Source organism: Eubalaena glacialis, chromosome 1, assembly GCF_028564815.1.
Source record: "Eubalaena glacialis isolate mEubGla1 chromosome 1, mEubGla1.1.hap2.+ XY, whole genome shotgun sequence".
Classification (NCBI taxonomy): Eukaryota; Metazoa; Chordata; class Mammalia; order Artiodactyla; family Balaenidae; genus Eubalaena; species Eubalaena glacialis.
Window position 1 is genome coordinate 67,552,352 of NC_083716.1, and position 27,768 is coordinate 67,580,119.

A 27,768-nucleotide genomic window follows, 5' to 3' on the forward strand; every position below is an offset into this window, starting at 1 on the left:
GTGGCTGCTTCCCACTAGCTATCTATTTTACATTTGGTAGTGTATATATGTCAATGCTACTCTCTCACTTCATCCCAGCTTACCCTTCCCCCTCCCCGTGTCCTCAAGTCCATTCTCTACGTCTGAGTCTTTATTCCTGTCCTGCCCCTAGGTTCTTCAGAACCATTTTTTTTTTTTTTTAGATTCCATATATATGTGTTAGCATATGATATTTGTTTTTGTCTTTCTGACTTACTTCACTCTGTATGACAGGTTCTAGGTCCCTCCATCTCACTACAAATAACTCAATTTCGTTTCTTTTTATGGCTGAGTTATATTCCACTGTATGTATGTGCCACATCTTCTTTATCCATTCATCTGTCGATGGACACGTAGGTTGCTTCCATGTCCTGGCTATTGTAAATAGAGCTGCAGTGAGCATTGCAGTACATGACTCTTTTTGAATTATGGTTTTCTCAGGGTATATACCCAACAGTGGGATTGCTGGGTCATATGGTAGTTCTATTTGTAGTTTTTTGAGGAACCTCCATACTGTTCTCCATAGTGACTGTATCAATTTACATTCCCACCAACAGTGCAAGAGGATTCCCTTTTCTCCATACCTTCTCCAGCATTTATTGTTTGTAGAGTTTTTGATGATGGCCATTCTGACTGGTGTGAAGTGATACCTCATTGTAGTTTTGATTTGCATTTCTCTAATGATTAGTGATATTGAGCATCCTTTCATGTGTTTGTTGGCAATCTGTATATCTTCTTTGGAGAAATGTCTATTTAGGTCTTCTGCCCATTTTTGGATTGGATTATATGTTTTTTTAATATTGAGCTGCATGAGCTGCTTGTAAATTTTGAAGATTAATCCTTTGTCAGTTGCTTCATTTGCAAATATTTTCTCCCATTCTGAGGGTTGTCTTTTGGTCTTGTTTATGGTTTCCTTTGCTGTGCAAAAGCTTTTAAGTTTCATTAGGTCCCATTTGTTTATTTTTGTTTTTATTTCCATTACTCTAGGAGGTGGTTCATAAAGGATCTTGCTGTGATTTATGTCATAGAGTGTTCTCCCTATGTTTTTCTCTAAGAGTTTTATAGTGTCTGGCCTTACAATTAGGTCTTTAATCCATTTTGAGTTTATTTTTGTGAACGGTGTTAGGGAGTGTTCTAATTTCATTCTTTTACATGTAGCTATCCAGTTTTCCTAGCACCACTTATTGAAGAGACTGTCTTTTCTCCAGTGTATATTCTTGCCTCCTGTATCAAAGATAAGGTGACCATATGTGTGTGGGTTCATCTCTGGGCTTTCTATCCTGTTCCATTGATCTATATTTCTGTTTTTGTGCCAGTACCATACTGTCTTGATTACTGTAGCTTTGTAGTATAGTCTGAAGTTAGGGAGCCTGATTCCTCCAGCTCCGTATTTCTTTCTCAAGATTGCTTTGGCTATTCGGGGTCTTTTGTGTTTCAATACAAATTGTGAAATTTTTTGTCCTAGTTCTATGAAAAATGCTATTGGTACTTTGATAGGGATTGCATTGAATCTGTAGATTGCTTTGGGTAGCATAGTCATTTTCACAATGTTGATTCTTCCAATCCAAGAGCATGGTATATCTCTCCATCTGTTTGTATCATCTTTCATTTCTTTCATCAGTGTCTTATAGTTTTCTGCATACAGGTCTTTTGTCTCCATAGGTAGGTTTATTCCTGGGTATTTTATTCTTTTTCTTGCAAAGGTAAATGGGAGTGTTTCCTTAAATTCTCTTTCTGATTTTTCATCATTAGTGTGTAGGAATGCAAGAGATTTCTGTGCATTAATTTTGTATCCTGTTACTTTACCAAATTCATTGATTAACTCTAGTAGTTTTTTGGTAGCATCTTTAGGATTCTCTGTGTATAGTATCATGTCATCTGCAAACAGTGACAGCTTTACTTCTTTTCCAATTGGGATTCCTTTCATTTCATTTTCTTCTCTGATTGCTGTGGCTAAAACTTCCAAAACTACGTTGAATAATAGTGGTGAGAGTGGGCCACCTTGTCTTGTTCCTGATCTTAATGGAAATGGTTTCAGTTTTTCACCATTGAGAACGATGTTGGCTGTGGGTTTGTCATATATGGCCTTTATTATGTTGAGGTAAGTTCCCTGTATGCCTACTTTCTGGAGGGTTTTTATCATAAATGGGTGTTGAATTTTGTCAAAAGCTTTTCCTGCATCTATTGAGATGATCATATGGTTTTTCTCCTTCACTTTGTTAATATGTTTTATCACATTGATTGATTTGCGTATATTAAAGAATCCTTGCATTCCTGGGATAAGCCCCACTTGTACATGGTGAATGATCCTTTTTAATGTGCTGTTGGATTCTGTTTGCTAGTATTTTGTTGAGGATTTTTGCATCTATGTTCATCAGTGATATTGGCCTGTAGTTTTCTTTCTTTGTGACATCTTTGTCTGGTTTTGGTATCAGGGTGATGGTGGCCTCGTAGAATGAGTTTGGGAGTGTTCCTCCCTCTGCTATATTTTGGAAGAGTTTGAGAAGGATAGGTGTTAGCTCTTCTCTAAATGTTTGATAGAATTTGCTTGTGAAGCCTTCTGGTCCTGGGCTTTTGTTTGTTGGAAGATTTTCCATCACAGTCTCAATTTCAGTGCTTGTGATTGGTCTGTTTATATTTTCTATTTCTTCCTGGTTCAGTCTCGGAAGGTTGTGCTTTTCTAAAATTTGTCCATTTCTTCCAGGTTGTCCATTGACATATAGTTGCTTGTAGTAATCTCTCATGATCCTTTGTATTTCTGCAGTGTCAGTTGTTGCTTCTCCTTTTTCATTTCTAATTCTATTGATTTGAGTCTTCTCCCTTTTTTTCTTGATGAGTCTGGCCAATGGTTTATCCATTTTGTTTATCTTCACAAAGAACCAGCTTTTAGCTTTATTGATGTTTGCTATCATTTCCTTCATTTCTTTTTCATTTATTTCTGATCTGATCTTTATGATTTCTTTCTTTCTGCTAACTTTGGGGTTTTTCTGTTCTTCTTCCTCTAATTGCTTTAGGTGTAAGGTTAGGTTGTTTATTTGAGATGTTTCTTATTTCTTGAGGTAAGATTGTATTGCTATCAACTTCCCTCTTAGAACTGCTTTTGCTGCATCCCATAGGTTTTGGGTCATTGTGTTTTCATTTTCATTTGTTTCTAGGTATTTTTTGATTTCCTCTTTGATTTCTTCAGTGATCTCTTGGTTATTTAGTAGTGTGTTGTTTAGCCTCCATGTGTTTGTATTTTTCACAGATTTTTTCCTGTAATTGATATCTAGTCTCATAGCATTGTGGTCAGAAAAGGTACTTGATACGACTTCAATTTTCTTAAATTTACCAAGGCTTGATTTGTGACCCAAGGTATGATCTATCCTGGAGAATGTTCCATGAGCACTTGAGAAGAAAGTATATTCTGTTGTTTTTTGATGGAATGTCCTATAAATATCAATTAAGTCCATCTTGTTTAATGTATCATTTAAAGCTTGTGTTTCCTTATTTATTTCCATTTTGGATGATCTGTCCATTGGTGAAAATGGGGTGTTACAAGTCCCCTACTGTGATTGTGTTACTGTCGATTTCCCCTTTTATGGCTGTTAGCATTTGCTTTATGTATTGAGGTGCTCCTATGTTGGTGCATAAATATTTACAATTGTTATATCTTCTTCTTGGATTGATCCCTTGATCATTATGGAGTGTCCTTCTTTGTCTCTTGTAATAGTCTTTATTTTAAAGTCTATTTTGTCTGATATGAGAGGTGCAACTTCAGCTTTCTTTTGATTTCCATTTGCATGGAATATCTTTTTCCATCCCCTCACTTTCAGTATGTATTTGTCCCTAGGTCTGAAGTGGGTCTCTTGTAGGCAGCATATATACGGGTCTTGTTTTCGTATCCATCCAGTCAGTCTATGTCTTTTCGTTGGAGCATTTAATCTATTTACATTTAAGGTAGTTATCGATCTGTGTGTTCCTATTACCATTTTCTTAACTGTTTTGGGTTTGTTATTGTAGATCTTTTCCTTCTCTTGTGTTTCCTGCCTAGAGAAGTTCCTGTAGCATTTGTTGTAAAGCTGGTTTGGTGGTGCTGAATTCTCCTAGCTTTTGCTTGTCTGTAAAGGTTTTAATTTCTCCGTCGAATCTGAATGAGATCCTTTATGAGTAGAGTAATCTTGGTTGTAGGTTTTTCCCTTTAATCACTTTAAATATGTCTTGCCTCTCCCTTCTGGCCTGCAGAGTTTCTGCTGAAAGATTGGCTGTTAACCTTATGGGGATTCCCTTCTGCTTGTCTTTTTCTTTTCTAGAGGATTTTTCTTCACACTGGATTTTAAATCCTTAAAATGATAGTTATGACAACATCTCTCATTTAGCAAATGCTTTCTACCCACTGTAGTCCTTACATTATTGATTTTTATCCCTGGAACAAGAAATAATGCCATAGTATGACTATCTCAATCTCTCAGGTGAGTCAATTTACTGAACATCACCCAGCTAACTGGTAGAGCCAAGGTTTCAGCACAGGTCCATCCATCTAACCCCAGCCCAAATTTGTAACCACTATGCCAGGGGCCAGGGATAATGACCTATTCACCTTCAGAACTTCTAGTGCGTAATACACTGATTTTACTATTATAAATGTTTTTCTTCCTTATTATTTATTTTACATGTTTTTAGAATTTCAATTTTCTTGTTCCTTTAATCTCTTTCCTCATTATTTATTTGAGAACTGCACACATATTAAAATTCTTAATAAGGAAGATTTTAAACCTCCTTTACTTCATTAAAAAATTAAAACAATCAAATATATTCCATTTCTACTAAATTATGCAGAGTGAAACAGATATTTGGTTTCACTAAAGGCAGGTTAAAATTTTTATATATATTGAGAAATAATTGTCTATTTCATAAATGCCAAAATAAAGACTTAAGGTATGTGAAATAAAATAGGATTCTGGTGAAAACAAACAAAGAAACACAACAATTTGATTGATTCTTTAGCTGCTGAGTTGCTGAATTGCTATAGTCATCTCTTTTCCATGTTGGTAGTACCGGTGCCACACTCAGAAAAATATGTTTAGGCTCTTGTACCTCCTCCTCCTCCTCATTCTTGTCATCAAATAATATTAAGTATCCATAAAATACACATCTCATTAAATTGACACAGTAGGTATATGCTGAATTAATTATTAAGTGATTTAGTTCCTATTAGTTAATTGAGTTTTGAAAGTCATATTTTGCTCTTTGACTTAGAATTAAAGTGGCATTAATATGCACAAATATAAGTTTTATACTTCCCTGAGGATGATTCTTTTCTATAACACTTTCTCTTCTTTCCATTCCTCTTCCACACAGTTTCATTTTTTCTGTTCCCTTATTTGGTGGGGGTTAGAGGGTGGGCAGGTCTTTCTTACAGTTTGCACATACAGCTGTGACTTTTGGAATTCCATTGTAGAGAAATATTTTATCTGAGATCCCAAACCACTTACATCAGTGGTAATGTACAATTTAAATGAAAAAAATCCCATATGAATATGTCAGAACATATAAAGGAAATTACTTAGCATGGCATTCAGGATCTTCCATATTTTGTCCCTATGTTCATTTATGGTCTGATCTCATAATATTTCCTCTTTCATGGTCAGCCATAATACAGGAGATAGCAGAATTAAACCCAGTGGTGTGCAAAGTAGAAGTGGCAAAGTGTGATCACCAATGGGTAGTTTATGTAAGACATCAGAGTCTATTACTTGCTACGCGAACAAACAACACTAACACCAGATAAATGTGTCTATATTGGATTCTCCTGAAAGCAGATCCTGAGACTGGGGCCTTTATTCAGGTCATTTATTTGAGAGGCACTTCCAAGAAGCAAGTGTAAAAGAATATCAAGCATAAGAGAACAGGCAGGGAAGGAGGAAAGGATACGCTATTGAGGTCACCACTATAGGCAACAGTTGCTTAAGGACCTCTGAGAAGAGACAGAATGCCTCCCAGAATTGTCTGACCAATAGATGGAAGCTGGGAATTTTATCCAGTAGCTCCCATGCCCATTGGTTGAGGGTTGCTCCCAGTAGTATTGACTCTCTAGAACTTTGAGGCTGTTTGTGCTTGAGCTGAGAATCTCACAGAGACTTGGAGCAGGCCCTGAGAAAGAGTAACAAAAAGAAGCATGGAATGCACTCGAGGTGGGATGTCTTTGGAGGACATGGAACTGTCCCCCACAGCAACAATTGAAATCAGAGACTGGTCCAGTGGATGAGATGTAAAGTACCAAAGGCCTCTAATGTAGCCTATAATCATAGCTATGAATGTAATGGTAAATGATCAGGAATCAGTAAGAGAGAGAATCTTGTGAGAAAACTGTGGGTTGGTTGCATTAATTGTGCTATTTGTTGTTTGCATGGGTTGAAGATGCTTTCAAAGGGGAAGATATTTCCCTGCCTGCTGATTGTTTGCTATCTCTTAAGCATATCACTCATGTCTAACAGAAGTCACCAATTTCTGGCCATTTCCTTCTGTCATCTTTTAATCTTTTTGTCTGAATTTTGTTCTTTTACCTGAAATACCTTTCACTATTTCCATTGTGCCTAATGAGACCCTATTTCAATCTTTTCTCTACCGCCACATTCCAGTCACACTAGATACTTTTGATTCTGGAGGATCCCTCTGTTTTATTTGCTTATGATAGTCTCTATTCCTAGAATGTGATGCTTGCCATCTCCCAGCTCCAACTCTTAACATCCTAATCACTTTTTTTTTTTCACTTTTAACAGGAATTTTTATTTATACAAAGCATTATAATTTTCTCAGTATTCTTCATTCATTTATCAACAAACTTTCCACTATATTCATTTAACAAATTAACAGTGTCACACTACATTTCACTACCTTTCAACCTCCAAGCACTCAACTTAGAGACGAACAAAAAAGTGCTTGAAGCACCAAATGGAAAGAGAAGAAAACTAGGAAAGGTCAACAGAGATACTTCAGAAGCAGTTAAAGGGGATGGGTTAGGGGAGGAATTAGATTCCTGAGCACCATCAGATTTCCCTTATGGTTCAGAAAGGTTTACAAAATCATTTTTAAAAGACATGAGATTAGAACTAGGGAATCAGAGGAAACCACACTTTGGGATATTAAGCAGGTCATCCAAGTTCCTGGATTGGGAGAAGTGAGAAAAAGAGGGACAGAGAAAGTGGGAATGGGGAGCAGAGGAGAGGCAGAACAGAGACAGGAGGTGAGAAGCACAGAGGGAGAAAGTTGTGCCTAGAAGAAATAAAGTCTGGAACTTGTCATGAATTGGAATAATGAAAAGCCAAGTCACAAGTTGAGGAGATGGACTACAAGAAGAGAAAGCCTGGAATTTTATACCTTCCAGGAGGTGACAACAAATCCTGAAGCTGTACAGTCGCAGGCAGTGAGGTGCATTTAAGACTAAACCATCTGTTTTACAAGAGTAAGACACTGGCAACCTTGCCTGACTAATTCTACTCTGTTGATTTAAAAGCGTTATGTGCCGAGAACATAGCAACCCAAGCAGGTAACATGCCTGTAGGCAATACAGAAGGGGTCCAAGCCAAGTGGGTCTGTAGAAACCAAACTTCAATTAATGTTACTGTCAAGTGAGGAGACAACAGAACAAATTTCGTTGTCTCTCGAACCCTTATAGTAATTTCCTAAAGCTAAGCCATTCTGATCACCTGAAATAAGCTAGTATTGCCAAATACTGTACAATCAAATAGGCTGACCATGATCAAACCCCAATTTTTCCTGAGCCTTGACTGCCTCTGTGATCTGGAACACAGTCGGCAGCATGAAAGTTATTATTACTTTTTTGGGGGGGTGGGGAGGGAACTGGGGATCAACAACTGCCTAACTATACGTGTAAGTAAACAAGAGAGATGAAATTGACCAATTAAATTAGCTGTTCAGAATCCCTCTTGCCAAAAAGTCATAACCTTGAGACTGATTAAGCAAAACAGGATTCCGCTACTCAGATGCTCCGAGTCTGGGAAGCGCTGGTTTTGATGGTAATTCTTATGATAATTCAGTTTTTATTTTGATCTTCTGCCTAAGACTACTCTGCCCAGCACGAAAAAGCTTCACACAAATGTGTACGGCGTTTCAGAGTGGTACCTTCCGAGCTGCGTCTCCCCATCCTCTTCAGTTGTCCACTTCCTCCTCTTCATTCTGTTCTTCTTCCTCCAGCCTTTCCTCATCTTCATCGTTGTCCTCATCCCTGCCCTTGTCTTGCTCTTCCGAATCCGTTTTTTTGTCTCTGTCCTTCTTCTTTTGCTCTGAAGCTTCCTTGCCTTTTTGCTCCCTCCTGTAAGCTTCCAGAGCTTCTTTTAACGGGGTCACAAACCGCTGAAACTCCATCTTCTCCGTGGCGGAGAGCACATGGCTGGCATTCAGTGTCTTGCGTTTCCCTTTCATCGCGAAGTTGTTGGCACAGGATGTGGCGTATAGCACGAAGACGCTGGCGGCGCGGGAGATGGCGCTCCGGGCCTCCTTGGAGATGCTGACACCGTCCGGGAGCGCCTCCTTGATGATCCTGGTGATGACGGCATTGGGCAGGTTTAGGTCCTCGGGCCTCTCCGCCATTGCCGCGGCCGGGGCCCGGGCCTCGGACCTCCTCTTCAGGCCGCTACGGCGTCCGGACTTCCCGCGTCGCCACGGTCTGACCCAACGAGGCTTCCGTCGCGCCCCGCGTTGCCCACACAGTGTCCCACAGTTCCCCGCGCCATAACCTCCCTCCTCCTCCAGCCCCGCTTCCGCCTCCAGTGGCCGGTGCTTCCGAGCTTTCTACGCTGCCATGGTTTTGGCTCGAGGAGCTTCCGTCCGGTCTCACCGGCACCTGGCGTCCCTTCCCAGGCTCGTTTCCCTGCTTCACGCCACCACCATATCTGGAACTTGCTTAGCAAATGAAGTATGGCTCACTGGGCTTTCCGTCCCTTTCCCTAATCACTTTTTAAAATGGAATACATATGTCTCATCCTTACAGAAGCCTTCTTAACTATGAGAATCAACCAGTTGTTTCTTATTTGTTTGCACTTCTTTTAAGATACTCATCAAACTCTTTGTATATCTCTCCCTCCCTAATAGTTATCCTGTCTTTGTCATACTGGCATTCCCCAAGTTGCCTAGAATGTTGCTTTGCCCTTAGATAGAAAGCTCAAAATGCATTTGTTAAATTGAACGAATATGCAACTACAGAAGATTCGTTTTGCTTATTGTATTTGCCAGTGTCTTCTATCAGGTAACTTCAGCCCATTTTCCAACAGAATTATGAAAGCATTGGCATAGATCTTATTTGAAAGCACATTTTCCAGTCCTTCTGTCTTGTCCTACTGAACATTAATATCACACCTCCGTGGTACCCTTTTCTCAGTTACTGTGTTGTGTAGTTAGCAACATGCCTTAGAAAAAAGCAAAAAACGTGTTCCTAATTTGGTTTAGTTTTTAAAGAAATAATATAGTCAAAGAGTTTATTTATTCTTTAATTAATAGTAAATCAGCTATACCTCAAGCCTCAGTTCTGCAATATATTTCAACATTTGTATATGGGATGATGGATTGAATGAATAGCAGGAAAAATATAGTTGAAAACCTTGAAGAAATAAAAAAAAAAAAAAGAACAGGGGAGTAAATGCCATTAAAATGAAGGGAAGGCAAGGTGGCACCACTGAGGGGAGATGCATGGACCAGAGCAAATGTATTCAGTGCTTGAAGAAGATTGCTGCAATTATTCAAGTATTTACAAAAATTGGCACAATCTAAGACAGTAGTTATTTCTATCTCTATCATTTTTATATGGTGATAAATCAAAACGTATTTTTTTAAAGCATAAGAGAACAATCTGACTTTCTGAGTTTAGTTTTAGTTGGTAACGTACTTCGAAGTCTTTTATATGAGAAACAATCCCTCTTTAAACCTGTATCTCAGTGTAGTTAATACCAAGTCTTACTTCTTCATGTGACAATCAAATTACTAGAAACAGTTTATTCTGTCTCCACCTGTTCATCTCCCATTCACTCTTCAAACCATAGCAATAGGACTCCTGCTCCCACTTTTCCACCAAAACTTCTTAATAACCTCCTAGTGGTCAAATCCAATAGAGAAGTCTTGGTTCTTTTAATTTAACTTATCTTTAACATAAGACTCTGAACCCTTTTATCGTCTTGAGATTTCTTTGCTGTCAGTCTCCTGGTTTTTCTTTATTACAATATTTAATGACACTCCTCCACTAGATTATAAGGGATCATGTGTTTCCAACTTGACATTTTTCACAATACCTAGCTCTTGGTAGAAATGTAAGGAAATGGTGTTCAGAAATACTTGTTGAATTGAATGAGATCAAATACACAGAAAAGAAGATTCAACACATCCATAATGTGGGTGTTATAATTGTGTTTGGTAGGATAAGTTCATTTGAAGAGCATTGATACGGAGGTTTATTTGAAAGTTTCCCTTCCAGCTGTTGGGTCATTTCCTCTCTTTGTTTCTTGGCCATCATCTCAGCCTCTTTTTAGGTCCTACTCTCCATCTGCACGACTACCATAAGTGGTAATATTTTTTAAGATTTTATTCTTGGACATCTCACTGTGCATCTCCCTCTATATGATTCTCTTCACCTCCTTGGCTTGAATTATCTCCCATATGTATGCTGTATTTCAGTCACATATCTCTAATGTAAGTCTCCTCTTAGCCCCCCTTCTATATGTCCTGGTTACAAGTGAAGGAAGAAAAGGATAAAGGGGAGGGATGGTCATTGGAAACAGCTCCCCTTCTGAGAGATTTCTTCTACTTTTCTCTTATGTACCTGGAACTAAAACAACTTGTATTTCCCAGCTCAACTCCTAACTTATGATCTCTTGCCTGACTTTCCTGGTCCACTGTTTATGGACATCAAACTGTTCATTCACTCAAGGTCTTCCCCTTGCCTTGTAAACACTTAGCACTCTACACCCTGTCCAAGTAAGTGCTCAGTAAATGTTAATTAGTTGCTATTAGTGTTTTGCTGTTCTGCATGCTAAGCAGAATCTTTCCTTGGGGATCTTCCTACTGCCTTTGTGAAATTGTTGATAGCCATAAAAATGTCACAGTTCTTCTGAGAAAGCTCCACTATCTTAGACAAAGGTATTTTTCTACCCCCAAATCTATAATTATTATGGATTTATTATCCTACAATTGTTATAGGAAGAGAGACAGTGGTTTTTTTTTCATGTAGCTACATCATTTAACCCCTTGAAAATATATTAATTCTAATGTAATCCAAAACTAGAGTAAATGTCTGCTGGTTTTAAAAAATATTCTAAAATATAATTTTCACAGAAGGCGAATTACAAATTCCCTGCCTGATAGCTATTCATATCCTTATTACAGAGGTTATTAAATTGAGGGAGATGACCAAAAACTTTGGAGCCATTCATAATCATTGACATTGTTAATGAAACATTTCAAGATATTGTGATCTTTAAGGACTCAATATTATATAAATACAGTGCATTAATTTTCCAACTCAGTTTTAAATTTCAGAAAATATCTGCTGAGTAGAGTAATTGCCTGATTGTCATTTATAAGCTTGCACATAATCTAATTTAAAAGAACTAATTGTAGTAGAATGTTATACTTGTTTAATAATTTAAGGTGTGAGGGCAAGAACAGTTAATGCAAATGGAGAAAATTGGACATCAAACTCATTTTTTATTTTCCTTGCTCTATTAATCTGTTACCAACTGGCATAATCAGTGATCTAACTTGGTTTAATTACCATGAAGTCTACAATTTAGCTAATCAAAATTTATCATGAGTTCTTCCAACAAAGTAGAAAACATTTTATAATTTTGTAATTATGAAAATACATGATGTACAATGTTGTTTGTACACATGCATAAACATTACAATAGTGCAATTTCTTTGAGGGAAAAATACAGTGCTATCACTTATAATCTGACCTCTGGGCTAAGTACAATTTAAGAAAAAGATAGTAATTTTTGAGAGCAAGAGAGCTATTGCTCGATGATATTTTTTCTTGGATATTTAGCTTGTTTTAGCTTTGTAAGTGACATTCATACAGTCTTAAATATTATGATTTTAGAGACTGCAAAAATATATATAAAAGAAATTTTGTAATGACTGAGATTGTAAAAATAGGAAATAACAAGACCTATTTCTTGAAAAAAAAAAAAAAAAAAACCTGAATTTTTTATTTCTCCTCAGCTCCGTAAGGCTATTATAGATCATGTGTCAGACTCCTTTTTGGATACGACAGTCCCACTTTTGGTTCTCATTGAAGCTGCCAAGAATGGCCGGGAAAAGGAAATAAAAGAATATACTGCGATATTTCGTGAACACACCAGCAGGCTTGTAGAGGTGAGTGTGCTAGAACTGTAACTACTCTAAATCCAGGAGACTAGAGCTCTCATTCTGCATTTATAGCTGAATTGGATTCAAATACAAACTTTTGTCCACTTATAGCAAATGAAGCAGAGTTGGGCCAAAGTACTATGAAGGTATGTATGTCAAATTGTATAAACTATCCCCCATTGGCTTGGAAAAGGAGCAAGTTATTTAGAAAGAATTATGAAAATATGATCGATATATTTTCTTAATGTGTATTTTTTTCAGAGCTACACACACACACACACAAACCTGGTTAAACACAGGTTTTATCCTTACAAATACTTTCTTCCTATTCTAACTTAAAAGTATTAGATGCTTTCTCTCATGCCACTTTATTGTTCCTCTCCCATCTTTTCATGGTTGTTACTCCTTCAGCCTTTCAATTCATATTCAACTATGAAACATGACTATAGAACATGAATGAAGGGTATACAGAGATAGAGAAACCCAGAATAATTAAGTAGGGATAGTGGATTGTCCATGTCCCTGTAGAGGCAAGAGGAGATGATAAAACTGTAATTCCCTCCTGCTTGGAAACTGGAAACATGGAAATGCCCCATGATTTGGGGGGCAGAGGGGCATATTGCTGAAGGAGCTATGAAGTGCTGGGCGATTCCTAGAAGACAGGTAGTGGAATTTACTGTCTTATGGACATCAGTAATACAGCCACGGTATAAGAGAAAGCCTGAATGGAAGAATGCCTAACCCCAGTAAAGTGACAGTACTCGCAAGGCCAGGAAACACTGGAAGGAAGGGGAAAATGTGGTTGACCAGATCCTTGTACTAGAGCGAAACACTGCTGGTACCCATCGGTGTGACTCTATCAGTTGTTTATGGCTTGTGTCAGTACTCATTGTCAGTGCCTGTGCTATGCTGATTATTCAATGTTTTGACTGCCACACCTTCCTATATAGGCCGTGAATTCTGTGGTGAAATATGTGTTTGGGGGCCCAAATTGCTTGTAAAACTTGTGTTAGAAATAGTCCCCACTTGAATTAGAAACGTTGTATAGTAAATGTTCTATACAATGTTTACTAAAGTAGAGGACTTTTCCAACACCTTTAATGTGGATCGACTGGGAAGGAAGTTTCCGATGTAGCTAGCACTTCCACTGGGTCCCAGTCTTCACATCTAGAAAATAAGAGTGGATAGATAGATGATTACTAAGATAATTTCAGCCCTAAAACTGCCCCACCTACGAATTTGAAATCTTTGAACTTGCCAAGAACTCTGTGAGACAGGGCAGCTGATATAACTCCCATTGGCCTTACGTGGAAATAAAAATACAAAACCTAAAACAAGCTAATGAGAGTCGAAGCTGGTTTCCAGGTTTACCGTGTTTAACTAATTCATTCAACTATTTATTATTTATCTAGTTTTATTTATTCCTTCTTGTACTCATTCCTCAAATATTTACTAACTGTTCCCAAAGGAAAATGTTAAAAATTAAAAGAGAGCAGAACAGAAGCAGCAGGTCATTAAAGGCACCTAACTAAGTGTGGCTACTAAATATCATAAACCTTTTGTCTAGAAATGTGTTTTCTAAGCTGAAGGAACACCAAATTATGAAAATAACGTTTTTGGTGAAATATTCTGAAAGTAAAAGTTGGTTTCTGCTAATAACGTTGGATCTTTATTCCTATTTTTCAGTTTAGTTTCTAATGAAACATAAATCTCATGAGGTGCTCAGTAAAGGACTCCTTGATCCCACGATTTTGGGAAAAAAGTTCTATTTCTCCTCTTGGAGATTTTACGTATCTGAAAAATCCAGATATAAAGAAATCTCTTTAAGTCAGAATTTCCCCAAATCAATTTATCTGAAGTACTCTTTCTTTCATGATGCTTATTAATAAGGCACTGCCTTCCACAAACACTTGAGAATACTACCTTATTTTATTACCAAATGCTAGTTTATTACTATGTAGATAAAGCTCTAAGAATCTATTTTAAATGTTTAAGGATTTTGAAAATTCTGTAGTTCATGTGAATATGAAACAATAACAGATTTTGGAATTTTGAGCTACTAGGGGACTGAGAATGGGTCTTATTCAACTCTTGGTTCCCTTAGCACATTATAATGAGATTATGCTGGCTTTGGAGTCTTCCAGTTCTCACTCTGATATTACTTAGAAACTTGTCTTCACTTCCAGTAAGCTTTTACTACTTAACGAACCATCCCCAAACTTAGTGCTTAGAATACTCATTTATTATTCTCTTACTGATCTGCAGGTTGACTGAGCAGAGCTGGGCCGTTCTCACATAGGGTCTCTTTAATGTGCTTGTTGTCAAATGTTGGCTGGGGATGGAACCCTTCAAAGGTTTGAGTTGGCTAGACAAGCAAGATGGTACATTCACATGATTGAAAGTGCATGCTAGCTGTCAGCTGGGAGCTTAGCTGTGGTTGTCAACTGGAGCACCAGCCAATAAATACATGGCCTTTCCATGTGGCTTCAGCTTCTCACAGCATAGTTTCTGGGTTCTGAGATGAGAAGTCCCAAGAGCAAGCCAGAAACAGGAAGTAGAGCTGACATTTTTGTAAGGCCTGGGCCCAGCAGTTGGCAAAGTACAGCTTCCACTGTACTTTATTGATCAAAACAATCACAGAGCCTGCCCAAACACAAGGGGAGAAGAGGCGGCATGAGACTCCACCTCTCTCTGGAAGGAGCAACAGAGTATTTGTGTCCACCTTTAATTTACACGTCTCTTCTTAGGGCTTCATTTGCTTTAGCTGTAGAGTGAAGGTTAAACAAGATAATGTCTAAGGCCACTACCAGTTTCTAAAATTGTAAGATCTGACAAATACTTTTCACAATTGAGAGACTCCTAGCTCTCTAAGAGATATAGACATAGGAGAAAATGAAAATGGTTTTTAAGTATACTGTTCAAACACTAGGTTGTTTATATATATCAAGAAGGAAAAAAAAGAGGGCTGCTTTTATCTCCCAGGAAAATTTGTTTTTGAAAGGAGCTGTCTAACCAGAGCAACAGAGAAAATCATCATTAATTTACTACAAACATTGCGATAGAAGTGTCTGGGGCAGAGTCTGAGGAAATAAGAGAGCTAAAATATATCAGTTTCAGAGGACATTGTGAGTTCACTTTGTATGGATTGGTTGCAAGTCCTCCACGTCCCTTTTCCTTACCATGTCCCTTTTCCTTACCACGTCCCTTTTCCTTACCACGTCCCTTTTCCTTACCACGTCCCTTTTCCTTACCACCCCCCTACACAGACAAGCACATATACCCATCTTATTCCCAAGCTGGGTTATTTGACATAGCAGGGCAGATTCGATACTAAATGACTTCAAGAAAAAGCTATTTTCAATGTGTTTGGGTTTTGATACCTCAACTATGTGTGTCAGAGAAATCTAAAATGTAAAAGTGAACTTGTTGAAGTAAGACTTAAGTGGGAAAAAGAAAAAGTCCATTTTTAAAGAATTCCTATCAGATCTTTGAAGAAAAAGTCCATGCTGTTAAAGGAATGCTTTGGATAATGGTTAACTTGTAACTTTTACGAAAGGGATAGTGAAAAGTAGAACTGAACACAAAGCAAAAACACAAAGCCTTAAGAAATTCTGTGAGTAATAATTAGAAAACAAAAAGGATTTGGAGTATTGGAGAAAGAAATGAGAATGAGGAGCAAAGTGGCCAATCAGTTGGGCCTGAACATTCCCATTCTCTAGTCAAGTCATGTCTGTTTTATTACCGTGTAGTAAGTTTAATATAAAATGACCATGGGTGAAATGATGGTTATAAAACCCTGGGCAGTACCAATAACTGGAGAACTTAGATCCTTGTGGCTAATTTTATTTTACTTATGTTGAATTAAGTAACTGTTATGCAAAGCTTTTCCTACTTTGAACATCCAAGTTAGTCTGTGTTTTTGGATCCACCAAGGCAAAATAAGAATGAGATGCAGGAGTCGAGGTTGGCATTTTAAAAATTAAGCTCACATAGTGATTAGCAATTAGTGACTAATGTGCTTATTGAATTGTGCTCCCCAGTACTTTGATCTTGCACTGATGGTGTCTTAGGGCACCATTAACTCTACTGGTTTCCACCAATAATACCTATTAAACAAGAAATTTAAAATATTAATTTTATCTTAAAAAGAAAAATATTCAGTAATTCTAGAGGGTAAGGATTTTATTTTTTATCGCTTTAAGCTTCCTCTAATAGCAAAGTCTATAAGCTAGTTCTCAATAGATCTGTCTTGAATGAAGAAACACATTCATAACACTCGCTCAGTTTTCTTCCTCTCTAAAAAGTTGACTATGAGGATTCCAGTAACTGGACTTGACATATATGCCTGATCCCAATTATTTGAGTACCTCCCTACTCTGTTGTACAAAGATACTTTAAAATAATACTACACAATGATATTAGCAAATGGCTTTGCCATTAATTATCAAAAGCAGACAGACACTATAAACCCTGCTCCAGATCTCCTTCAGAAGGAGTTTGTGACAATTTGATAACATCTTTAAAGAGCTTTGCCCACTTCAGAGATAAAGTTTGTAACTTTAATGTGGTAATGTAACTATTATTCAGAAGAATGCCATAATGCCATTATATATTCAATAAAGACACTGTTTTTATAATGGCTATTATTTAATATTTCTCTAAAATTAATTTTTAAAAACACCACTATTATTTCTGAATCATATTACAATTTGTTCTCAGCAAGTCAATTCATGCTGAACACTACAGTTGCTACCAGTTAAATGGTAAAATCTCATGTTTATTCCATAGATTTTATCATATTAATTATTATTAAGCATGCCAGTGTTAATGATCAAGGCCTGAAAATTTCCTGTGAATTAGTGAAGTTTCTCTATGTGAAAAACCAGCTTCGTCAGTGCTTTGACTTATTCATCAAAAATTCATCTGTCTTGATGTACCTTATTTTAGTAAGTTTCATGGGAGCCTTTCATCAAAAAGGAAAAAGTGGGTGGACATTTAATTATAATACTTCCCTCCAACCTACAAAGCTGATTGTTCCCACTCGCAAAATGGCAAGCCACATTTAGCAAAGCCCCAGTGCCAAGAGAGAAGACTTTAGAGGGGGACTCTTGCTGTTTGCAAGAAGTGCTCATTGCTATCAGCTCTACTAATATCGTTGCGTTTTGACAGAATGCTGTTCAAATGTCACGCATTGCTTTAATTGATCATCTGTTATCAAATAAGGATATGTTTGGTTATAAATAAATCAAGCTTTTAGAGACCAATCCCATTCTTCCTTCTTTCTCACCCTCGACAAGAAAAAAAAATGGGAAAAAAAAAAAAGAACAAACCCATATTTACACTTGTACACAAACTAACAACTGTTCTACACAAACCAACAACTGTTCTCAGTGAGCATCTTGGCAGCTCTCCTCTTTTGGTGGGGAAAGGATATTATAGCTAAGTCAGAAATTCAGAAATTGTTTTGCTTATATAGAATAGAGCACACAGGTGTGACTGCCCACTCCCTGGATTAGAAACTGCTCAGCATTTTAATCTTCTTTTAGTTAAAAGACATGATGAACATGATTCTTCAAAGCCTAGCGTGAAAGCACAGTGAGTGACCTTTCCATGTTTTAGAGGTTTCTTTATAAATTTTCTATTCATGGTCTTTGGAATACAGGGAAGGTTTAGTGATACAATTATAGACAAGTCAGAGACTTTCCATAGTCAAGTGTAGGTATTTTTGAATAGAATATTAGTGTTTTGAATGGAATATTTTTGAATGGAATATTAAGAGGAGAAAGAAAACTATATGGGATTAGAGTAGTTTGGAAATTCAGCATGAAGTAAGCAATATTTACATTAAACCTTAAAAACTAGTCAGGAGTTGGATATGAAAAACTAGAACTCCAAGTGGAGATAACAGCATGAATAAAGAATAAAATGAAATCTAGATTGTTAAACTGGCTGGAACATAAAGTGGGATAGCAGTACTTGATGAAGAGCCTTGGATATTTGAATGCCAGGGTGAAGAAGTTAGATTTCATCTTATAGAACTGGATCCAGTAATGGATTTGGAAAGCAGCAGTTGCTTCTCAGCAGGGAAGGATCTCAAGGGAAGTCATATTGTGTGGTGGCTATTTTGCATCCGAACATAAAAATTTCTACCCCCCCGAGTTGATTTGAATCTCATGAACATAAGCTAGCATTTAAAAATGACTGGATTTAAAACCTATTTATTATCCTACAGTAAATAGAAGAAAACTAGTTTTAATAATGAAATTGGAGCAGAAAACAAGTGTCCCAGGACTTAATGGCACTAGATTGATGTTATACAATAGAAATAGAAGGCAGGCCACATACATAGTTTTAAATTTTCTAGTAGCCATACTAAAAAAAGTAAAAATAAACAGGTGAACTAATTTTAATATGTTTTATTTAATCCAGTATACTCCAAATATTATCATTTTGACATGTAATCAATATAAAAACTATTAATGAGATGTCTTACATTTTTTGGTACTAAGTCTTAGAAATCTGGTATAGATTTTATACTTACAGCCTATTGTAATCTAGACTAGCCACATTTTAAGTGCATAATAGCCATAAGTGGCTCATGGCTATGTTTTAGATAGTGCAGTTCTAGATGGATGATTAGCAAGTTGAGGACAAGAGTGTATTCATTCATTCATACATTCATTCATTTAACAAACATGTCTTCAGTGCCTACTATGTGCCATGTCCTGTGCTGGACTCTGGGACTCTAGACCCTTTGTTTTTGTTTCTCTGGCCTGATATACAGTAAGTACAACATTCAATAAAGCATTGTTGAGTGAATTAGTATAAAAAATGAAGTAGAATGTCCATTAATCCTATAGGAGATCTTAAAAGATGGTAACAGTGTGACTTACTGAGTAAAGTGTGAAATATGGAGACTTTCTTGATGTTCTTGGGAAGGTGACTTAGTATCTCTTGTATATGTCCTGTAAAAGACATACTCCATTGTAAAGTGAAGATAACAGTAAGATTGGATAGGTTGACACATTAAAATACCAAGTGCCACGTGATGTGGACATCATTGTTCGGTGAATATTAGTCTTCTTCCCTTTCCTCTCTTTAACATGTGTTTTTTGTTTTTTGTTTTTTTTTAATCTGGAAAGAGTTTACTTGAATCTCCAATACCCCTGATAAGCAATGAAAATTTCCTCTTAAAAAATTCATTTTATAAGGTGATGTCAAATATACTGTAGTTGTTGGACCTTTGTATGCAACTTCCAAATACAGATAAAAGTGTTTTTCAGGAACATTAACAGGCCAAAAAAGAGCACGTGCAAAAAAATCTCCTGCTGAAATTGTGTACCCAACATTTTGATATGTAATTAATTAACGTGTAAAACTTCTCTGAAACTGAAAACTTCCCCATATTATGCTTCATGATGATATTTGGCCAAAAGTTAACAAGCAAACATGCTGACAGTTACTGATGAATAATCCCAGGCCTAGAAGCCAAACTTTTTTTTTAATCACCCTTCTGATTATGCAAGTTGGAGTTAATCTATTTCTTTTAATCGATTCACTATTTCACTCAATTAAAAACAAATATAGCGAGTCCCTACAATGTGATCTATAGAGGTCATTTATACAGAGCTGTACTGTTTAGAGCTGGTTTCATTTTTGCCTTTTGTGTCTTAAAACATATGAGTTCTACTCCCCTGCTTAGGTGACTTTAGCAAATTACTCAGCCTCTATGGAATTCAATTTAATGATATGTAAAATGGAAAGTAAAGGATTAAATAATCTTCTCTCTTCCTGACATTCAAAATTCTAGAAACTAAAGAGTTCTTTTATTTGTTTTATATGTGTAGATAACTTGGGTGAAGGAGGCTGGTTAAATAAAAGTATTGGAAGAGTGGTTATTTTATGGATTTCATAGCATAAAAGTAACTTTTTTTAGTAATAAGAGAAAAACAAGTGGAGAAAATATAGGAAAATAAATAAAAGATTTAGTAATCTGTACCAGCATCATACAAAGCGCTTTATACTCATTACCTCGTATCATCAATGCTCACAATGTAATTGAGAAAAATATTTTTATTACCATTTTGCTGATAAGGAAACCGTGGCTGAGAGAAATGAAGCAACTAGCCTAATGTCACACATATAATAAATGACAGAGTAGGGAATCAACTTGTTTCTATCAATGGCAGAAATTAAAGGAATAGAGGAAGCCCAATAAATCTAAAAATGGAAAGTGAGCCCAAGTTCTACTTGTTTCATTCCTTGATGGAGAGAGGAAAAACCTTTCTGAATGCTTTTAGACAAGAGACCTGCTATTAAGTGGATCAAGCTGCAAAAGTTCCAGGAGTGGATTTCATTTTTTTCTAAGAATCTCTGATCTTATTCCACCTTCCTTAGCTAGAGAAGCAGAAAGTCAGAAGCACACATTTATGCCCATGAAATCCTTCTGCATTTGGTCATTCTTCGTAACTCTTGGGTAACTGCATAGCTAATGCTTAGTGGTTAGTCCAGGATATAAGACCTGAGTGAGATCAGGCATCATCTTCTGATGAAATAGTACAAGTAGTCCATTTGTAAGGTGATTGTTTGGAACTTGAAATATATTTTGCCTTATAATCAGTGTTATTTATACTATTTAGGTCCCTTAGTTAGTCCACAAAGGCCTATTAAATTAAAAATTGCAGAGCATTTTATTAGAAGTATTCTTCCTAACCTAAAATGCATTTAGGGGTCCCCCTTCACTCGTCCCCTTTATAGCCTTATGTGCAGAGCATCCCTAAGGTAGGGGCAGAAAATTCAAATGTTTACAGTAGGGGACAAACAAGTAATGAATGTAAACGCTCCGTAGGATAGGCCTCTGATGAAGTGGAGAACATAAACTGAGTTTAAAGGATTGACCTCAAACTTATCTTTGGTCAATTATTGCTGTGTATGAAAGCAGGCCCTGTGTTCTCTGGCATTACAATTTCTTAAAAGAAGCCATCAATATAGATTTTAATGTAAAAATCTTTTGATTTCTAGGTGTAGACAACTAAATCAGTTTAAAACAAAATAAAAACAAAACCACAGTTTTGTCATTTGTACCAATACATAATGCCAAGGACCACTAGTTTTTTCAGTCTCTGCTCTGAGGTCAAGTTACGAAAGACAAGCTTCCCCAAGATGAATTTTTGAAGGAGCTGTAGATAAGATCTGGAGGATGTCCTGTTAGTAAGAATCAGGTATTGAAGCTAGCTATGGAAGGGAGGTTGGTTTGGGTAAGTGGGTTCCTTCCAATTTTCTTTCCTGTAGTAGTTAACTTTGAAATAGGAGGTGAATTGCTAAGGGTTAAGAACCCAGAGAAGATCAGCTATTTCCTCTTATCTCCTCTGCTGCTTGGAAGCAATTCTAGGGTAGGAATGGGGAGAGAGAAAGGGGGATCTTGCCAAAGGATATTTCATATATATGTTAGACCCAGTTAAAGCTATAGCTGTGTATGTTCAGAAAATTCCTTTCGTGAGAAATCAATTACACTTGGAACTTTCTGCAAAATGGAAGTGTTACATTTGATACTTTTTTAAAAAAATGCTCTCATTAGTGACAAAGTCAAATTTATTTTGCCTTCCTTTGATCACTTTGTCTAAAGTACAAGGAGCGTGAAAAGAGACTTGGGTTTTTTAAATCATTTTTTGACATTTTTGTGAAATTATTCATGGTGTGCCAAAATAAAAGCAGAACATCCTTAGAGGGTTTGACTTTTGTGCTCTGAATCAGTCTGGTAAATGACTGCTACAAATTCCCTTTGTCCTCCCCATATCTTTCTTTCACTTTGACTCTCCCTCTCACTCTTTCACTCCAGCCGTTGGTATAGTCTAATTATTACTCGAAGTGTCAAAGGAGAACATCTAGTTGCTTTAATTTTCCTTTGCTAGCAACATGATGTCTAAAGAGTTTGCATTATATTTGCAAAAAGCCACCTATTCCTCAAATAAATATTTTTTAAGACAGGAGCTGTACTGGTGCTGGGGATTCAATCACAGACAGAGAAAAGATAGACTCTGCCCTATTGGAGCTTACCATCTAAGAGAAAGTAAAGAAAAGTAAATTGCAATTGTGTTTGGATGTGATAAATGATGTTAGGTATGAACTACTGGGTCCTATGGGGACATTTGTGGTTATTGGTTTGGTTTAGGATAAAAATATTACAATTTTGAGGAATTGGCTTAAAGCTGTAAATTTAAAAGGGCTGTTGGTTTAAAAATCGAATTAGGCAAAGGAGAAGAGGAAAGAGGGCTATTTTAGAGACAGAAGGACTGGCACATTTAATGTGCCAGAAATGAAGAGTACAGATTTCTCATATGGTACAGACAGTTATATGATACATGCATGTTTAACTTTATAAGAAACTGTCAATTTTTTTTTTTCTGAAGTGGCTAGACTACTTTGCATTCCCTCCAGCAACGTATATGTGCTCCAGTTGCTCCATATCCTTGCCAGTACTTGGTACTGTCAGATTTTTTGTTTTTGTTTTTACCATTCTAATGTATGTAGTATTATTTTATTATGCTTTTAATTTGCCTTTCCCTAATTACTAATGATGTTGAATATCTTTTTTATGACAAAATTATCAAGATATAATTCATATACCATACAGTTCACCTATTTAAAGTATACATTTCAGTGATTTTTAGAATGTTCACAGAGTTGTGAACCCATCACAATTATTTTTAAAGCATTTTATCTCACCTAAACTAGGCAATCACTAATTTACTTCCTGTCTCTATAGATTTGCCTATTCTGGATGTTACATGTAAATGGAATCAGACGTCATGTGGTCTTTTGTGACTGGCTTCTTTCACTTAGCATAATGTTTTCAAGGTTCATCATGTGTGGCATATATCAGTACTTCATTCTTTTTATGGCTAATTCTATGTATGGGTATATCATGTTTTAGTTATCCGTTCATAAGTTGATGGGCGTCTGGGCGTTTCCGTTTTTTGGCTATTATTAATAATTCTGATGAACATTTTTATACAGGTTTTCGTGTGGGTGTATGTTTTTATTTCTCTTGGGTATATACCTAACAGTGGAATTCCTGGGTCATATGATAACCCTATATTAAACATTTGAGAAATGCGGGACTCTTTTCTGATGGTACCAAGCTGTACCATTCTACATTCCCACCAGCAGTGTGTGAGCATTTCAGTTCCCCTCTTCCTTGTCAACACTTGTTATTGTTTGCCTTTGATTATATTCATTCTAGTGGATACGTCTCATTGTGGCTTTGATTTGCATTTCCCTGACGGCTAACTATGTTGTACATAATTTCATGTGCTTTTTGCCTACTTGTATATCTTTTCTAGGTAAATATTCATTTAGATCTTTTTTTTAATTTTTAAAAATTTTTATTCACTTTATTTTTGGCTGCATTGGGTCTTCCTTGCTGCACGCGGGCTTTCTCTAGTTGTGGCGAGCAGTGGCTACTCTTCGTTGCGGTGCGTGGGCTTCTCATTGCAGTGGCTACTCTTCGTTGTGGTGCGTGGGCTTCTCATTGCAGTGGCTTCTCTTGTTGCGGAGCACGGGCTCTAGGTGCACAGGCTTCAGTAGTTGTGGCTCGCGGGCTCTAGAGCACAGGCTCAGTAGTTGTGACGCATGGGCTTAGTTGTTCCACAGCATGTGGGATCTTCCCAGACCAGGGCTCGAACCTGTGTCCCCTGCATTGGCAGGCGGATACTTAACCACTGAGCCACCAGGGAAGCCCTAGTTTAAATCTTTGATTCATTTTACAAATTGGATTTTGTCTTTTTATTATCAAGATATAATAGTTCTTTATATATTTTAGAGGCAAGTCGCTTTCAGATATGTGATTTGCAAAATTTGCTCCCATTTTGCGTGTTGTCTTTTCACTTCTTGGTGGCATCCTTTGAAGCACAAAAGTTTTAAATATCGATGAAGTGCTATTTACCTATTTTTTCTTTTGTTCCTTGTGCTTTTGGTTTCATATCTAAGAAACCATTGAATAATCAAGAGTTATGAAGATTTGCTCTTATGTTTTCTTCTAAGAGTTTTATACTTTTAGCTCTTACATTTAGGTCTTTGATCAGGTTTGAGTTAGCTTTTGTTTATGGTGTTACATATTCAAGAAGAATCTAGTTTTATTATTTTTCATGCGGTATCCATTAGTCCCAGCACGATTTGTTGAAAAGGCTACTACTTTCCAATTGAATCCTGTAAATCAGTAGACTGTAAATATGAGTGTTTATTTCTTGACTCAGTTCTATTCCATTGATCTATATGTCTATTATTATGTCAGTACCACTTGTCTTGATTACTATAGCTTTGTTATAAGTTTTGAAGTCAGAAAATGTGAGTCTTCCTCCAACTTTGTTCTTCTTTTTCAAGATAGTTTTGGCTATAATGAGTCCCTTGAATATCCATATGAATTTTAGGATAAGTATGTCATTTCTGAGAAAAAAAAATCTGGAATTTTGATAGGGATTGTGTTGAATCTATAGATCAATTTGGGGAATATTTCCATTTTAACAATGTTAAGCTTCTGATTCACAAATATGAAATGTCTTTCCATTTATTTAGAGCTGCTTTAATTTATTTCAACATTTTGTGGTTTTCAGCGTATAAGTTTGCACTTCTTTTCTTATTTAATTCCTGACATTTTATTCTTCCTGATGATATTGTAAATGTTATTGTTTCTTGTTTTCATTTTTAGGTTCTTTTTTGCAGTATATGGAAATGCAATTTTTTGTATATTGATCTTGTATCCTGCAACTTGCTGACTTTATTTATTAGTTTTAATAGTTTGCATATGTTTGTGTATACTGCTTAATATTTTCTATATATAAGATCATGTCATCTGAGAATATAATTATATGTCTTCATTTCAAATATGGATGGCTTTACTTTCATTTTCATGCAGAATTCCCCGAGCATTTTTGTATGCTTTTTTTCCATTTGTATATCTTCTTTAGGGAAGTGCCTGTTCAAACATTTTACCTATTTTTTAATTGAGTTGTTTATTTACTTATTTTTGTATTGTTTAAAAGTGTTTTATATATTTTGAATACAAGTCCTTCGTTTATGTAAGTCATAAATGTTTTCTGTTATATCTGTGGCTTGTCTTGTTAATATCTTCATAGTATCTTCTTTAGGGCAGAAATTTAAAATTCAAATGAAGTCAAAATTATCGATATTAGTAAATATGGATAACACTTTTGTGTTTTATATAAGAAACTTTTGCTTAACCCAGAGTTACAAAGATTTTCTCGTATGTTTTCTTCTAGAAGTTTTATACTGTTTAGTTTTTACACTTGAGTTTTTATTCCATTTTGAGTTAATTTTTCTATATGGTGCAAGGTAGGGGTAAAGGTTTGTTTATGTGTGTATGTATTTATTGCATATGGATGTCCAGTTGTTTCAGCATCATTTCTCCATTGAATCATGTTTGTACTTTGGTTAAATATCAGTTAACCTACATTGTGGGTATACCTCTGGTTTATCCGTTCTATTCCATTGCTCTATGTGTCTACCTTTCACCAATACCACAATGTCTTTAAAACTGTAGCCTTATAGTAAGCCTTGAAATCAGGTGTTGTGAGTCCTCTAATACTGTTCTTTTAAAAAATTGTTTCAGCTACTTTAATTCCTTTGTCTTTCTGTGTAAAATTTGGTACAATCCCTTCAATACCTACAAAACTGTTGCTGGGATTAAGATTGCAATTGTTTGAATCTGTAGATCAGTATACAAGGAATTGACATCTTGATAATATTCAGTCCTCCAGTTCTTGAACATGATATATCTCTCTAATTATTTACACTATCTTTGAGTTTTTTCATCAGTATTTTGTAGTTTCCAGCATCCAAACATTTTTAGTTACTAAATATTTAAATAATAAAGCAAATTTAACTTATTTCTTACATTAAACAAATCCATTTTAAGATTTTCTACTTACTTTGTTAATTTATGGGGGGGGTTGGTGTGTATTTTGTGTGAATTCCAGGAAACTTGCCTATTAATTAGCTGGCCTTATTTGGAAACTAATGTAAGTACAAAGTTTGGTGCTGCTTTTAATACTAAAACTTGTAAGAATTCTAGAAGGCACTAAAGACTAATGTAGTGGGAAAGAACATAGCATCAGACAAACAAATCCTGACTTCAATATCGTGTGAACTTGAGCAACTTATTTAGCCTCTCTGGGCTTCAAATCTCTCATTAGGAAGATGGATATAATAGCATACTTATTCATAAAGATTTTGTGAGAATTAAATGAAGTAGCACAAGTAAAGCCTTTATGATAATGTCTGACAATGCAGTAACGTTGCAATAAACATTAGCCTAAAAAATCTCAGGGAAGAAAGGTGCAAATAAAACTGTTTTTGTTCACAGGTGACAAAATTGTCTATGTAGAAAATCTGAAATAATGGACAAAAATCTCCTGGAACTAATAAGTGATTATAGGAAGGTTGATTATAGCAAAGTTAACATACAAAATTTAATCACTTTTCTATAGCCAGCAATGACCAAGTAGAATTGGAAATTAAAAACACATTATCATTACATAGGAGCACCTAAATATATAAAGCAAATATTAACAGACCTGAAGGGAGAAATAGACAGCAGTACAATAATAGGAGGGGACTTCCCCTTTCACCACACTTTAAACAGTGGATAGATCATCTAGACAGAAAATCAATAAGGAAACATTAGACTTAAACTACACATTAGGCAAGATGTATCTAACAGATATATGCAGAAAATTCCATCTAATAGCAGCAGAATTCACATTCTTCTCCAACATGCATGGAACATCCTCCAGGATAGATCATATATTAGGCACAAAACAAGTCTCAATAAATTTAAGAAGACTGAAATTATATCAGGCATTTTTTCTGACCACAAGGGTTTGAAACTAGAAATCAATTATAGGGAGAAAACTGGAAAATTTACAAAAATGTATACAAATTTAACAAAAAGAATAAACAACATTCTTCTGAACAACCAATGAGTCAGAGAAGAAATCAAAAGATAAACACATATCTTAAGACAAATGAAAACAGAAATACAATATATCAAAATTTATGGGATGTAGAAAAAGCAGTTCTAAAAGGGAAGTATAAAGCAATAAAGTATAAAGTAAGAGACAAGAAGAATCTCAAATAAACAACCTAACTTTACATCTCAGGTAACTAGAAAAAGAATAACAAACTAAGTCCAAAGTTAGCAGAAGGAAGGAAATAACCAAAGATCACAGTAGAAATAAATGAAAGCGAGACCATGAAAAGAATAGAAAAGATCAAAGAAACTAAGAGCTGTTTCTTTAAAAGATAAACAAAATAGACAAATCCTTAGCTAGACTCACCAAGAAAAAAGTGTGGACTCAAATACATAAAATTATAAAT

General features: G+C 36.0%; 2 protein-coding genes across 2 annotated transcripts in view; one reads left to right on the forward strand and one right to left on the reverse strand.

Moving 5' to 3' along the window:
• Window positions 1-27,768, forward strand: part of CTNNA3 (catenin alpha 3) — a 1,728,069-nt gene that overhangs the window by 947,674 nt on the left and 752,627 nt on the right. Inside the window, exon 10 of the mRNA XM_061197871.1 lies at window positions 12,229-12,381. Coding sequence (XP_061053854.1) covers window positions 12,229-12,381 — 153 coding nt within the window. The remainder of the gene's footprint in view (window positions 1-12,228; window positions 12,382-27,768) is intronic.
• Window positions 8,095-8,730, reverse strand: LOC133096309 (DNA polymerase epsilon subunit 3-like). The gene has a single exon (XM_061197860.1). The coding sequence runs from the start codon at window positions 8,608-8,610 to the stop codon at window positions 8,170-8,172; it is 441 nt and encodes a 146-aa protein (XP_061053843.1). The 5' UTR covers window positions 8,611-8,730; the 3' UTR covers window positions 8,095-8,169.

Excerpts from the sequence above, each read along its gene's own strand:
- LOC133096309 (XM_061197860.1), bottom strand. The coding sequence starts at position 8,610 with ATGGCGGAGAGGCCCGAGGACCTAAACCTGCCCAATGCCGTCATCACC.